Source organism: Rhea pennata, chromosome 2 (genome assembly GCF_028389875.1).
Source record: "Rhea pennata isolate bPtePen1 chromosome 2, bPtePen1.pri, whole genome shotgun sequence".
NCBI classification, from domain to species: Eukaryota; Metazoa; Chordata; class Aves; order Rheiformes; family Rheidae; genus Rhea; species Rhea pennata.
The window spans coordinates 139,396,346-139,412,390 of NC_084664.1; the positions used below are offsets into that span (position 1 = coordinate 139,396,346).

Sequence of the window (16,045 nt, forward strand, 5' to 3'; positions counted from 1 at the left end):
GAATATGATGCTACCAGCATCCATATAAATCTAAGAGAGAGCTCTTTTTGCCCACATGCCATACACTTGTGTGAAGGTCAACTACAATCTGAACTTCATTTAAGACCAGCTACTCTTACCATATATGAAAACAATATCTTATTTCCTAAGTATCCTGAATAAGATCTCTCAAGAGTGTAGCATTAGATTACTGTTCTTCTCTCCTCCTTTCAAAATTACCTTTGGTCGTCAGGCACGTTCTGACTGCTGTTCAGGACAATCCTCCAAAGATCTGAGGCTATGAGCTCTTTCTGATCACTCACAAGGTTGATACTGGGCAGCTGTAGTTCACAGACTTTGCTTTCTGATAGACTGAATTCCCGGAATGCAACAAATGATTTCTGAAGCTCATCCCAGTACTCCAAGCTGCAAGGAATCTGAGATGAAAAGGAGATGTCAGAATTACTTTATGTTTCCCCACAAATATAATGAGATTTACTGTACACATTAAAAGTGTAGAACTAACTAACTAAACTAAATAAAAGTAAGTTGTCATACGGAAAATCAGAATTTCACTCATACGCGTTCTGTGCTGTCTCCACTTAAATGGTTTTTAGAATTTCATTGCAGTATATTACTTTGAAGTTGCTCTTACTAGGTACAGAAATAGCTTTGTGTTCCATAGTACCCAGAAATACCAAAGACAATGCAGCTAATCATTATTTATATTATGCAGTCACAAATCCCATCAGATGTCATTACAGTCTGGTATCAAGTACATTTTAATCACCATAAAATATTTTTGTTTGAACTAGTACATTTAATTTTATTACATAACAAAATATCTACTTATTAAATACCCACTTATTAATTCCCTTATTAAAATAATTTAAAGATTCAGAGGAAAAATGACAATGGGCATGTGGATGGCCAACACACACACAAAAATCTTGGGACAAATTACAAAGTACTTGTAATCACATGACCTCTTCTTTCATGCAATATGCTATCTATCTAGACAATGTGTGGTTTAAAAATCTAAAATCAAATGAATACATAGTAGCTGCAGTTTAATCACATGCCTAAAGTTAAGTTTGTAAATAACCCACTTCGAATATGCCTGGATACACCACTGAACAGGGGAGAATGCCATTAGAGATATTTCTAAACCATATAGAAAAAATTTCTAAGAAAAACATAGATTTTAAAGGAATGTGTCTTATGCCTTCTCTTATCATTATAGCATGAAAGTGAATGACAGTATGAAACTAAAATAAATGCAAGCTCAGTAAGATATGAAAATTTCATAGTTAAGCACAGAAATCCACAGCTATGGTACTCATACATACTTGATAATTATTAAAAATCAAGTCGACAGAAAAAAATAGTAAAAAATTCATGTGTTCACGTGTATGTGCTAATCCTGTTTTTATGAGTGTGTGCGTGTATACACAAATAACAAGGAAAAAGGTAGGAATGTGGTAGAGACGTAAGTAAATATAGATACAGCTTAAAAAAAAAGGCTCTATGAACTTTTCAAATTTTTCCCTTGTTACTCAGTAAGCGCTATACTGCACATGGAGGCAAAGGCAGGATGATTAATTATCAGGAATGAAGGTTAAGAAGTAAAATTCAAGGATCTCAGTCGATCAAGTTGAGGAGGGCAGAGGAACATAAATAATCTCCACCAAAGATCTGTGAAAGAACTAACATGTGGAACCATAGAGCCTGAAACATAGATTTTTACTGCATCTGCCAAGTCCGAGTGATACCCGAAGACTGAGGAGAGCAACCACAGTGACTATTTTTAAGGTCAGGAGGGAAAAAAGGTATCTGATAACTGCAAGCAAAACACTCTGATGCCAGTAACATCTATAACGTACAGGAAGATAGGAATATCAAGCAGGAAGGCCTACACACTTTTGAAGGCGGGAGTCAAAGAGACTGGAATCGATTTAACATTGAAGAGTGCAAGTCATATTTGTAAAGACAGCAAGACATCTGGTCATAAGCTGCATATTCATTTGAAAACAGTGAAGGGAAACATGCCAGTGTCTACTGGAAAATTATAAGACAGGATGACAATGCCTCAGAAAGCAAACGTGATCCTGAGAGACATCAGGTGAGATAATTCCCAAAGAGATGGACAAACACCGACCTGTGTAAGACACGGTGGGGCCTCACCTGGAACGTCGCATGCGTTTCTGATTATCCACGTTAAACGTATTAATTCACACTGGAATCAATGCAGAGTTGAGAGGACTAAATGAAGCAAAGAGCTGCAAAGGAACATGACTGCTCTATCTAGACACCTCAGGACATAAACAGGAGATAGTCGAAGAGGGCTATCAAAACTGCATCAAAGCTGAGTTACTCTGTGAATAAAAACGTAAGGCTAGAAACCAGAAGAGAGGGAGGCTCTAGGGCAGCCTTCTCAAGCCCGGCAGCAGGAGCCAGGAGAACTGGTTTTAGGAGGAACCTTCATTCATTAGTACAACGGAGACAGCAACCAGCATCCCAGCAACCAGCTGGGAGGATGCTGGGCTTGGTGACCCAGGAACGTGCTTGGTCCTGTGCTCCTAACTTCACAGTGGCACTCTGCAGCAACAACGCTGTCACGGAACAGTACTTAACCGTGTTTGTAGCCATGTTTCAAGGTCACGCTGTATTTCTTTTTGTTCTTAGTGGCACTATGGAGTTGGATTAAGACTGTTTCGGTAATTCAGCACACACAGATTTTGCAAGAACTTCTCAGCGTTGAATTCCTTTAGCTTTTAATGTCTGTTGACAAACGCGCAGAACTACAGTATCTCTGTAAGGTTAACACAGGGAAATTTCCCTGTGTTCATTACAGACATTTAAACAGCAACTTCCATCGCCTGCTGTATTTCACGCTACGTTGCGGAGTCATTCACACTCATTCACTTCTTTCTTTAATGCTCCTCAGTCCCCAGTGTTGATAAATCATGCGATTTATCATTGCATACTGGTCTGCATCATTTCTAAAAAAACTGCAGCCTTTCATGGTTGCACAAGTACTTCTGAAATTACGACATGCACTCAAACAGCAAATGGAATTCAAAATGTAAACATTACTGCATATTTCTAAATTTCAGTCTTTAAAATATTCTTGAGATTTTTTAGGAGTCTGATCAATATTTTTGAATACTGAGTGTGGCATTGTGTTTCCCACTGCATATCAATGTTTATCTTTTATATATCCTTAGCATTATTATTATCATTTATCATTTTTTTTGTCAGTGCCTTTAAAAGGTATGCTTTTAAAGGTATTATTTAGGATTCTTGGGTTTTTTTAGATTGTATCTCACAATAAAGCATTTTTTTTTCAACATGGAAGGAAAATAATGTCTCTGTAGAGACAATCTCACAAAATTGGACCAGAAAGTCATTTTAAAAGTAGCTAAGCAAGATAATAAATTCTATTTCCACTAAGATTAATGAGCTGGAAGAACAAGTTAAAGAGCACAATAAGAGAATTTCACAAATTGCACCACAGTCTGGAACACTTACACCTATCCACAAGGCTAGAGAAAAGTAACAGAGAGAAATTGAAAACAACAAAGACGAAAGCTAGAGAATCTGAAAAGAATCCAGAATAGATTTCATATATATATTGTTTAATCATATAAAAGAAATGCAGGTATTCAGTAGGTGGGCGATCCTGAGAAAAAGATATCAAAAATATGTGCATGTATAACTTCACGGTAAAGTAAAATAACCAAATCACCAAGGCACAGAGAATTAACAGTGTCTCTTCAGGCTCTGGTAGAACCTAACACAGTGCATTTCTTTTTTTGGGGACCCTTCATGATTAGTCACTTCCTAAGCAAATTGTAAAGAATTTGAGACAGTACATGAACAACAACTGGACTCAGCTGTATGAGTATCCAGGAGGAACATACCACCTACCAATTAAAGCAGGCTGATAAGTAAGTTTAAAAGATTATTCCTATTTATTTTTTATAAGGAAAATTTTCCTCACTGTGTTGAGATATATTAAGAAGTGCACCAGAGCAAGATGCAATATATTTCAAGGCGTCCTTTACACATTAGAGCTAAAACATCAAAAATGCAGTTTACGTGATCACCTCTACTAGCAAAAGCCCATGTTTTTTGGCACTGTCCAAACTCTAAGCTAGCTGGTTTGAAGCTTGCAACAGACTTAACTGATCTAGAATCTTTGATTCCTAAATATCTAGCTTTATTTGTTCTAGGGGGTTTATTACTAATGCCTGATTTGGATAAATTCAAGGAAAGATGGTGGCTCTGGACAGTATCAACTGCCAAAAATAATAGTTGTGAAACCTTGGAAAAAGGCTATAACCCCCAAACTGAGTCATAGGCAGTGGGAATAAGTGAATTAGCTGCAAGAGAAAATTCCCCATCTGTAGAATTAAGTATAGTTTTTACATTAAAATACTTGAATAAAACCTAAGCTGTAATTCAAATAATTGCTCCCTCTTAGAAAATGCGACCACTAGGGCCGCCTCTATAAAACTAAACATTTCAGCAGCACTTCTAACCACAAACTTCTTTGCTAAGCAACAAGCACACTTCTTCAACTGACACTTCTCCATAACTTTGTCTTCTTTCCTAGCTCTCAAAAAGTTTTAATTGCAGTGATTCTATTATCCTTAAAATGCAGTACTGTACAGTCTATTTCAATTAACATGTGCATAAAACTGCTATTTAAATATAGGCTCAGACTTAACCAAGAATCTCCAAATTCAGTTTTGCAAGAAAACCACATACTATGCTACACTCTTAGAAGAAGGATTATGGCAATAGGGAGCAAAGCATCTGTCAAATTCTCTTTTCAGCAGCATTAACAACAGGTATCTAAAGCAGAAGTGAACAGCTACATGGAATCAGCGTGAGGTCTATGTACTTACAATAAAAACTGTTAAAAAATAAAGAAATTTTAAACAAAGAAGTTACAGTGTTTGGAAGGTCCTCCTTTTTCTCTTTACCTCTGTAGACTGCAGACATAAGAGGTCTGAAAACTGGGTGGCACTGCTCAGATTAAGAATAAAAATGATGTATTAATAAATTCTGTTAGGAATAACCAAAGCAGTTGTCTCTGCCTGACAGTTACAGTTCTGTCCCCTGCAAGTACAGAAAGAAAAAACTCTGCTGAAACCGACTTTTATGAGCATGCATGTCTATTCTCCATGAATCTCTCTCATCAGTCAACTGTAAGTTTAAGAAAAAAAAATCTTCATACATACTACACTTACATAGACACTACAGGAAATCACTTCTGTGAACATATATTGACTCTACAAATAGAATCTGGCTCAGTTTGAGCAGATCTGAAATTTAAATCACATACATCTCATAAAAAAAAAAAACCACAAAACAAAAACTTTCAAACCTGCATTCTTCAAGTCATTCCCCGAACATCTGTTAATCTATCAGCAAGACACTACTAATAACCAACATAAAGTATTTCCATTAATGCACTGCAATCATATATATTGTATCATACAATGTCTGTACTAGAATCATTTATTTCCTATGAGGAAATTAGAGTTCAAGAATTGCTCCAGAATCTGTTAACATTATGTTACATATTAGTATTTTTATCCATGTGCTGTACACCCTACTGACCATACGGCTGTTCCTTAAGTGTTCCTCACTTAAAGTTATGTGTAATAATAGGACAAGATGGGAAAGAAATCATTTTCGATCCATGTGTGCTTTATAAAAGGCTTTTATGGTCACAACATTTACATGCTTCTGGATTTTCCTGTGATCTGATGATATCCTCCCTACTTCAGACTACTTTGTTAATTTGGACTTTAAAAGCTTTCAGTGCACACCAATAATAACTAGACATGTTTGTAATAGCTGAAAAGAGGACCAGCACCAGTGAACTTCCACATGCTGTCACATTGCCATAAATGATCCATTATAAATATTGTCATGATGCTAACAAGTCTCAGACATAAACATCCTTGCCATTTACAACAGAGAAAATTAAAATGTCACAATTTCTTAACTTACCACGTCTTTTCCACAGACACTTTTTCTATGTCTAGGAAAAAACTACAGTCAGCTGAATCCTTTTTTAAGGCTGCTGAATGAAGGATATATACATGAGAAGTATTATTGCTTCATCACTTATAGAGTTTTTTAGCTAAATGTACAAAATGGATCCTTACATATATGCATGCAAAACTCTTAGGCTGAAAAACATATCTTGTTCAGCTGAGAAAGAGATATTTATAATTGGATTACAGAAGAATATGCTTACTCTTGCTTTCAGTGATGATTCCTTTTTATGTTTTGTTTTAGTTTTTGTGAGAAAAAAGGCTTCTACAGAATAAATGTTCATTTCTTGAATCTCAGTCCCTCACATGGTGGGCGCTTCCTCTTGGAAATGAAATTATTCTTGTTCCAGAAACAACTACTGTACAAGAAAATGCATACAGAAGACAGGAAGCGTGTGTGTGTTTTATCTTCTCTGAGTAGGGCCACCTAAGTGAATGAGAGGCAGAATACAATATAAACTTGTACTTTGTGTCAGACGCCAACCCATGCTGAGATTTTAACTCCAGCTTCCTGAGCATGAATAAACTGATTGCTCCATAATAAAGCTATTCTGGTATTAGGATATTTTTCTGTTTTATGGCCAACTGTCTTAAAAATACAATTCTCCCTTTAGGTAAACATAAGTAGCAGTAGTAGAAAATAAAAATCCTTATCCATATTTTTATAAGGGGAAAATTCTTGGCAATAACAACCAAGAACTTTAGTTTTAATTTCAACTTTGAACCATGATTTGTTTAAAGATAGGGAGAAAAAACTGCACCAAACTGTATTATGTAGAAAATAAGCTCAAAAGAAAATTAATGTTATATGGACATAAAAACTTCTTAATGTCTGCACCACACACACAATCTAATCTGATTACTGCAACTACTTCATTAGTCATTTTGAAAAACTGTAGAATGCTTCAACCTACACATGCCTATTTATCCTCTCGTGCAATCGACACTGTGAAATCACTCTACAAACCCAATCGTAGTTGGATAACATTTTTTACCTCCTCAAGGCTAAGGCTGTATCACATCACTGTGGAAAACAACCTCTCCTGGCATAGTCACAGATTAGCAATTTTCACTTCTCATGAAGATCCAAATAAAAAAAATTTACAGTGAGGTAAAAGCGTAGTGAAGAACTATTATTGTTACCATTCAATACATTTTAGCTGCACTAAGTACTTGCTGCCTCTCCCCCCACTACCTCACGCTCTCTTCTAAATCTTTGTAATGCTTTTTTTCATTACATTGATCCCATTTGGGTCTGTCATATACCCTTATTTTTGGGGCAGTAAAAGTTATTCCACTGTGGCACACTCTTAGTTTTCAAAATGTAATAATAATCAGAGATTACAATCGGAAAAGTTTTTAAAAATTATCCTATATAATTTCTTCACAGTTTATTTTTCTTTGAATTTTGTTTAACAAATTTTGTCCTGAAGCTAAAATATTTCAATTTTAAATATTCACTTTAAAATTGAATATGCAATATCTACTTAATTTTTGTTTTTCATACACACACTAACTTCTTTGTCTGAAAAGGGAAAATAACTATTATTTTGTTTACAGAATAGTAACATATACCTCAGCTCTTTCATCTCTGTTTAACAAATTTATTTATGTGCTGTCATTCCTATTAGCATATTTATTTGATAACATTTAAAGTTATATCTGCACTACTTTTTATAAAATATTAGATACTGAATTATAACAAAGAGATGTGAGAGAAAACTCATGCCTTCTGAAAGAAACTGCTCTTTAAAAAATACATAACTGCCTTTTAGCTGACTTTGGAAAAAAGCTTCTATACATCTTCAACTAATAGAAGCTATAAAAAACCCTTTGTAATATTGGAACCAGTTGAGAAACCACAAGTATTCAAATGCAGGAAATCATGATTTTATAACATTTTAATGTGATCTACTCTTGGGAAACAAAGTTAACCAAGCCCTATTTCTGTACAGGAAATATTCCACTGTACAGTTGTAATACATTGTGGTGAGGGGTACAGCTGCAAATTTTTCACCTGTAATGCCCCACTGGTATTGTGGCTTACTGAATTGCATCAAGATTGCCTTCCTGTCCGGAAAGCCCTCTAAGTACAAACAAGACTCTAAGCCCAGGTTTTATTTTCCCTTGGTATCAGAATATGGTAATTTAAGAGCCCTGAGAAATGCTTTTTAACCTTTTAGAAGAAATATGTAGCATTCTTTTATTAGGAACTATGTTCTTTGCTTTTCTAAAACAACATGTGACCAACTTATCTTATCAATTCATCAAGCTAGCAGGTTCAGAATGAATGCAGGTGTGTAATCTGTCACAGATACTGACTTTTTCTCATTAAGGAAAAATTACTCTAAACACACTAACAGCTTTTGTTAAGAAAGCACAGAATAGTGGTATGCTCTAAGTGAGGAGATTTCTGCAGATTTTTTTTAAGCAAGAGAATGTATGCACTCTTAAGTGTCAAACCCATTTTTTTCTAACAGATGTCATTCATTGACACTGAATCTATATGAATCACTCACTTTTCCCATTGCAAAAGCGACAGCATTTCGCTTATTTTATTAGGGTCTTGGTTATTTTTATAATATAGTGGAGCAGGTTTTCCAAAACAAATTAATATAGATAGAAACTCTTAGACTTGGGACTTATCTACTTATGGCAATATTCTCCATTCTCTTCTGATATAGGAAGAATATTCCACATTTTATTTAAGGCATCTCATTTTCTTGGTTTCAATATCTACGAACAACATAAGAACTACACTGTTGAAATGCGGTCACTTTTGGAATTGAGGGTAGCCGCCACCGTGTACTGCATAATTTTTGGTATATAGGATATTTTAACCACATATTCTCACCAAAGTAAAGCCTGACTCCTACAATAAGTGTTGCAAGATCAGTGTATAGCTAGAAGAACTTTGGCTTGCAAAGCTTCATAAATCAGAGTTACAAAATCTGAAAAGTACAGAATGCAACGAGAGTGTAAATCTGTCATTAAGATAATCTGATGGTTTCGTCAGTCTTTTGGCACCCAGCAGAATTTTCACTAGCTCACTAACCCCAAAGGGTAAATTTCAGGGTGATGCACAGGCAAATTATGGACAACTTCCATTAACATTCCCAACAAGTTACGCTTAACTCCCTGCAGACTGCACAGAAACTGCAGTCCAAAGGATACAGTCTCATCTTGATGCAGTGAACACTAAGATCACACAGCAAAATAATTAAGATTATACACACAAAATACAGTAACAAAATAGTAAAGTCTGAGATAATCCTTCTCTCAGGCTAGGAAGTTCACAAACAGTGTGTAAAGCTGGAATTCCTAACGAGAGTGGGCTCTGTTTCAACATCTGCTTAAGACTCCCTGTGTAACACTGCAACTTCTTTAGCCCCTACTTCCTTCCTGGAAAGAAAATGAAGACAATATCTATCTTATCATTCATAGTCAGAGTCTTAACATTCAAAACCAGACGTGCAAAACTATGCCCACCATCACAGGCCTTACTCACATGCCGATCATCTGAAGTGCAATTGGCTCAGGCTAAAAACAACTCTTCAGCCCTCTAAAATAGAAGAGTTGTTTATATAAATTACCTGCATTCATTTTACATGTCTGCAAACACTGGATTTATTGGCAGGAAAGTAATTCAATACATTAGGATAAAAGGTGTTTGTTAAAGTACTAGTTTATGATCAAATATGCTCAATAATTATACTGTGTTGTTTCATTTCAAAATTGTTTCAACACTTCACATAGCAGAAAGATCATAAAATCCACATATACAATACAATAATTTTGAATAACTTCAAATGACAGAATTAGTAAGAAATATAAGTTTTAAAAAGTAGATTCCTAGACAAAAAACAAAGTTGCCTTCTGGCCAATTCATAGCAATTAGACAAATTATTTTACCACACATTTTAAAAGTCTGATTATTTGAAAGCAATAAACTGTGTAACGGCAGACTCAAAAATATGCAAACCATCAGGTTTATTGATAAGCATGGTTGAACTTTACAACTTGCTTAGCTAATAACATCATGAACTTAAATCACTAACCTGTCATACACAAATTATCAGGATTTCCAAAATATTTGTTGCTTTGGAAATATAAGAAATGAACCAAACATGAACAAAATTTGTGGTTTCCCAAAAAGCTCTTTTCCCAGACTCTCAAATGCCCAGCTGAACGTTGGAGCCCAACAGGGAACGAAAAGCAAAAAGGAAGCAGAGTCAGCCAAAAATGAGGTATTCTCTGTTAAAAGAAAAAATGAATGCCTTTGACATTGATCATAATTCTTTTCCTGTTGACTGTCATGTCAAATATTTCCTGGGGTAATGACTTACAGTAGGTCTAATGCCAATCATTCTTAGGCTCATGCTTCCTTCAGCCACTGTTTAAACAGCCACAAAGTGTAAGAAAATGACTGTTTATTGGCTGACAGTGTTGAAAACATCAGACTCAAGACTGTAGTTTACAAACGCTTTATTTAAACAGTGTAATCATGTAATGCAATGCAACAGAGAATTTTTTTGAATCCTCATCTTTTGAAGTTGTAAATATTTTATGTTCTCTTAAAGGAGATCTCACCATCTCAGCAAATACTATGAGGCAATTTTGCTGAAGTGGGATTATTTGCCTAGTCTTTTCCTTATTAAATCTCAGTTAAGCCCTTGCAAGCTCAGAACTATACTCACTTCCCTAATTTTCTCCGGTAAACCTTGAGATCTGGTTAATTTAATCACCACTTTTCTAAACCAGGAAAAAGTGCTCTATTTACCAGAAGGCTATATAAAGAAGAAAAAAGGAGACCTTAACACACATTCATCTTTTCATCAGCTCTTACAATGCTGACTACACTTGCATGCAACAGAAATCCTGGCAGGTACACAAGGGAAACATCCTCAAACATAAAAACCTGTCAGTGTTATGGCCCAGCAGATATTTTATTCTAACTTCATATGGAGAAATGAACAAATGCCATAGATTATCTTCCTTTTGTCTTGTATGCTTTAACAGCTTGTATCTCTCAGCGGATAACAACCCAGGAGAAAGAATATTAAGTCTGTGTTGGTGATGCAGCTTAAATAAATCACAGAGCGCAGAATCTGGAGTATTACAACATTATATAATCACTTTGATTGGACAAATCTGTTTTTCTCCACCATTTAAATCCATGGCCATATGTATAAACACTATAGTAACAACTCATAGCTTTTTGTTTGAAGTATAGGGCAATGCCAGTGATATCCCTCTTTGGAGAGATAACTATGCAATGAAATGGGAACACTGAGCACCTCTGTAAAAACTTCACTAGTTCTAGCAGGTCTCTACCTGTACAGGAAGTCGCCTGTCTGTCTCGCTCACCTGCTTGCCCCCCAAAAGCAGAAAACTTCCTTCATGGCATACAAAATGATCCCTCAATCTTTGCTCCCCCTACTTCCAACCCCAAGCTGCCAAACTTGCTCCTGGTAAAGATAAGTGATATAAAAATACAGCCCTGATGAAATAAGGAAAGTAAACTCTTCTTAGAGTATTGTGCATCAAGAACTCCTCTTCGTCCTTCTGAGTGAATATAGGCTAATATGAGGCAAAGGCAAAAACAAATCCGAGATTCTCAAGACTGCAGGAAAACACAGGAAGACTTTGGGTAACTAGAAGTATAGCAGAAGTATAGTTTTAATCTCCTCAGAGCAAGTATTTGCCAGTATTTTCTTCAGGCTTAAATGTAGCTATGCCTAAATGTACCTTAGTCCAGTATTTGAACAATTTGAATGCCACTATCAAACCAATAAAGCAAAAAAAATGTATTTATTGTAACTCCCTCCTTCAAACCGTAAAAATCATAAAGAGGTGAAAAACACTTATCCCTCTTCAACTCTTACTTCACTTCTCTCAGTTCAACAGATTCAAGAAACTGTACAAGCATGGTTATATATAGCCTTACAAGACAGCTCCGAAACACACATTACCATCCCTAATTACAATGTGAAATATATTCTTCTTTCTGCACTGGCATAGTGGCATTACCTGCACGACCATAACTATTGTCCGGAACTGGGAATGGTCGTGCTTACTCCTTGCTTGCCAGAAAAATGCTACATCTCCAAGGCAACCAGAAGAAACAGGGCTGAGAAAGTAGTGTTTCCATGAACACTTTAAAACATATTCTGAAGCACAGTGATTGCCACAAAGCAAAGTTCTCAATGGGCAACCTGACTTTATGGACAGATTCATCAGAAAGAGACTCACCACCAGCAGCAAATTCTAACTGTAACTGCTAAGATGCAAGAGTATCGATGAGCAAATGAAAGATCTGCTGCCCTACAACTATGAGCTGGTTGCTTTACAGAACAGACTTGACAGTTAAACTGGGAAACTGAGGCATACCTTAATTAAGTCTTCATGTATGAATACTTATGGAGCCAAATCTAGAAACATCTGCACAATTCCAGAGTCTTCTTTCTACAGAAATTGCCTGTACAAGAGAGTGTGCCCTAAATGTTAAAGCAACTGTTTTGGAGCAATAACAGCAGGCTTCATCTCCCTAATTTTGTGTCCATATTTTTTAAAGTACATAAAAAAAAACATTTAAAAGACACACATCCCTGTATCTTCAGCCCTGTGACCTTCCCTCACCATCGATCTACTAGACTGATTTAAAAGTTTCATTTGTCGTAACTGAAACATCTCACAGAATATCCCTTTTGATGTACCAGTACCACTCTCCAACATTTTAAAGCAATGGCATTTCTCCTTCTCTCTCCTGCTCTTGCTTAATATCTTTTCAATTCATTCTGTGAAAATTTTATGAGTTTGGGCTTTTCCCTGCTTCTGAGCCGTGATTCCAACACTGTTCTTCCCTTTGTCCTCGCTGATTTGGGCAGTAATGAATTACCCTAGCCTGAAGAGACATGAGATGGAATTAGCACTGGGATTAATTTCACTCTCATGAAATGTGTGTTGTCCTAAGTGAAATGATCAGTAGGGTGGAATACATTTTTTCTTCTCCATGTATTTTAAAAATAATCTTCTCAGTAGTCAAGATCAAAAAGGTATGCCTTTACCAACATTTGAGTCTCCTGTTGCCTGAAAAGTCTCTTCTGTACATCCCCATTACACAAGGAGTGCATTAGCAGTGGCTTTGAGCCAGTATTTATCATGCTACTTGTACAAGATAGAGCCTATTTGCTGTTTATTCTCATGAGAACATAAATTTATTGCTCTTGCGTATACTCCGTCCTCCCACAGTTGTTTTTACTAAGATATTTAGCTGTATCTAAACCTTCGCAAACACCAGTCAAAAAATTCTCACAGTTTAGATAACAGGCAACCATTAGTAGTATTGAAACAGAAGGTGATACAAAAGTTAAGAGTTATATAGATGTAAGAGTTTAGTAGTTTTGATCAAAGAACTAGAAAGATGTTTAGAGAAAAGCAGTATCCTGCTTACACAGCACACTTCTTTCTTGATGTGGAATCTGATATTAGCTCTTTTCAGGTAGCCATGTAAAGCTGCACCCCCGAAAAATTATGGACAATGACAAATTGATTTTTACTTCACTTTATTCCAATTCATATTCTTGAAATATGTAATCTTTTAAATATCTTACTTTGATATTTCAGATGTTAAGATGCCTGTTTTGAAAATGCAATGAAATATTTATATTGAAAGTGTTGTAAAGTTGTAAATAGCTATACTGCATTGTTGACAGACATGAGTTAGCACTAATAAGGCCAGACCTTGGCATAAGTCATCAACAGCATTAAATTTACAGTAGGCTAAAGCATACATACAAAAAAAATATGGATGTTGGAGTAAAAGGACAACTAACCATTGTAACTAACTGAAAAATAAGAGTTGTTTTATTAGCTGGGTGAAGGTAATGTGAACTAAGTGCATCGGATAGCTCAAAACTGGATGAAGACAAATGCTAATAGACTAGCTAAGTACCAGCTGCAAGATGGTCCATGACACAGGCTTGAGTTGTGATTGCGACAGCATAAATGAGGATATTGGGGGAAGAAAGAAATAGAACATTAAAAAAAGACAGACAATGGTCATGCCCCTGTCCCATGCAGAATTCTTTGTGTGCATTCACACAAATACATATAATTTAAGGAATTCACAATAACTTTATTTTTCATTTTTATTTTCAGGATTTTAGCATTGAACCCTAATGAGAATTTACAGTTATACTGGATAGCAGTTCCACTAATTGGGTTGTGAGAAATTTATGTAGTTTTTCTAGAATACTTGCTCCCACATAAAGATAAAACAGATCTTAAAGTATCCTGCATCCTGAAGATGTAGATCATATCAAGTCATGCACAGAAACTACCTTAGTTGTAGTGGTCTTGCAATAGCGTTGACTTTCACCTCCCTTCCAGGAGGACTGAAGGGTCTGAGTGGACATGTTACAACTCTCTGCAACCATCATTAAACTAGCAGGACAGCCTTTAGTCTTACTGATGTAAGGCTGATGATTTTAGTGGCTCAGCTGTGCTGAGTAAAAGAAAATATTTCAGGTACAAAGCCAAATGTGTTGGTAAAAAAAAAAAACAAACAACCAAACAAAAACCCCTCACAAACTTAATAAATAACTGTTAGTAAACAAAGCAATGGTTTACCTTCACAGAGAGTATTTTTCCAGCTGGCAAGTGTTTTTAGTGTGTTAAATGTAATTATAAAACAAGACTTTGCAAAGATATGGAACGTTAGCATTGAAATGGCTGTCCAGCTTTTGAATCAACAAACCTTATTTGCCCATCCAAGCTTTCTAAACTCTAGACTGCAGTGTGATTATATCCAACAGTCACATACTGCTACTATAAGATTATTAAGTAGTTCATAAGATGAAGAGAGAGAAACAAAGTTCGTATGGAAAGATGATGTACACTGATACCAATGCTGCTGGATGCAAGAGGACAGGATGAGGGATTGAATTTGTATTTTAAAATGCCATCGTGGCTACTTTCTTCATTAATAAAAGACTTGCAAATACATATGTTGTATTAATTACTTAATTACTTAAGTACTTAATTACTTAATTACTATTCTAAACTTTAAAACTGTCACAAGAAGATAGATTCAAAAAAAAAAAAAAAGATCTGGGCAGTGATGCAGGCATACAGTAAGAAGAAATGTAACAAAGGTACCCTAAACCAAACATGTTTTTGTTTCTCTCACATTTACAAAAGTCATTTTGGAAGAGACAAATTTCCCCTAAAAATGATGCATGACATCTCTTTATATTAATTTAGATATCTCTTTATTTATTTATTTATTTTTTAATAGTAACCACCCACTGATATTTTTAGTTGTAATGATTTGTAAGCTAGTGATCTACAAAACTAGCATGGTTCTTGGATTTAAATAATGTTTTTTCTGGCATATATCATATCTTCAACCTGAAATCATGGCAATTTTCTTACCAATACATTTTGATATTTAATTTGTAGGATGCTTAAAGAGTTTCTTCTGTTCTCAATGCAGACTACAAAGAAAAATTTTTGGAATTGTGTGGATAAATTAGGACTCACCCTGTCAAAGAACCACCAATATAAGAGAGAGATTAAATTACATCTGTGCCTCAAATCTTCTGCTCAGCAGGTCAAAAAGGGCTAGACATGGTGCCAGATAGCAGTTTTAGTACCTCAGTATAAGAAATACCTTATGTCACTGAACAGGAACTCCTTAACAAATTAAGAAGAGCTATCATGGAAGTCTAAAGGTGTTTCATCAAATACTAGTTATCTGAAAGAATGGCAAATCACATAGAGCCACATAAGGCTTGTGGCATGTGAAAAAGGGACAATGCGGGATTACCAATTAAATAGAAAGGGGTTGTAATGCCAAGGGATCAGGAAGGAGAACACACCCAAATCTTTTCAATCTCCCCAAAGAAATACACTCTTGACAAGGTTTCTTGTGAATGTAACTGGGATTCTCTCTCACTTCTTTCAAACAAAACTTCATCAGACTTTTATTT

At 35.6% G+C, this 16,045-nt stretch overlaps 1 protein-coding gene across 9 annotated transcripts in view; it reads right to left on the bottom strand.

Moving 5' to 3' along the window:
- Positions 1-16,045, bottom strand: part of VPS13B (vacuolar protein sorting 13 homolog B) — a 460,401-nt gene that overhangs the window by 61,876 nt on the left and 382,480 nt on the right. For all 9 annotated transcript variants that reach the window (XM_062570474.1, XM_062570471.1, XM_062570467.1 and 6 more), the window contains one exon: positions 220-416. In XM_062570474.1, the coding sequence (XP_062426458.1) occupies positions 220-416 (197 nt within the window). The remainder of the gene's footprint in view (positions 1-219; positions 417-16,045) is intronic.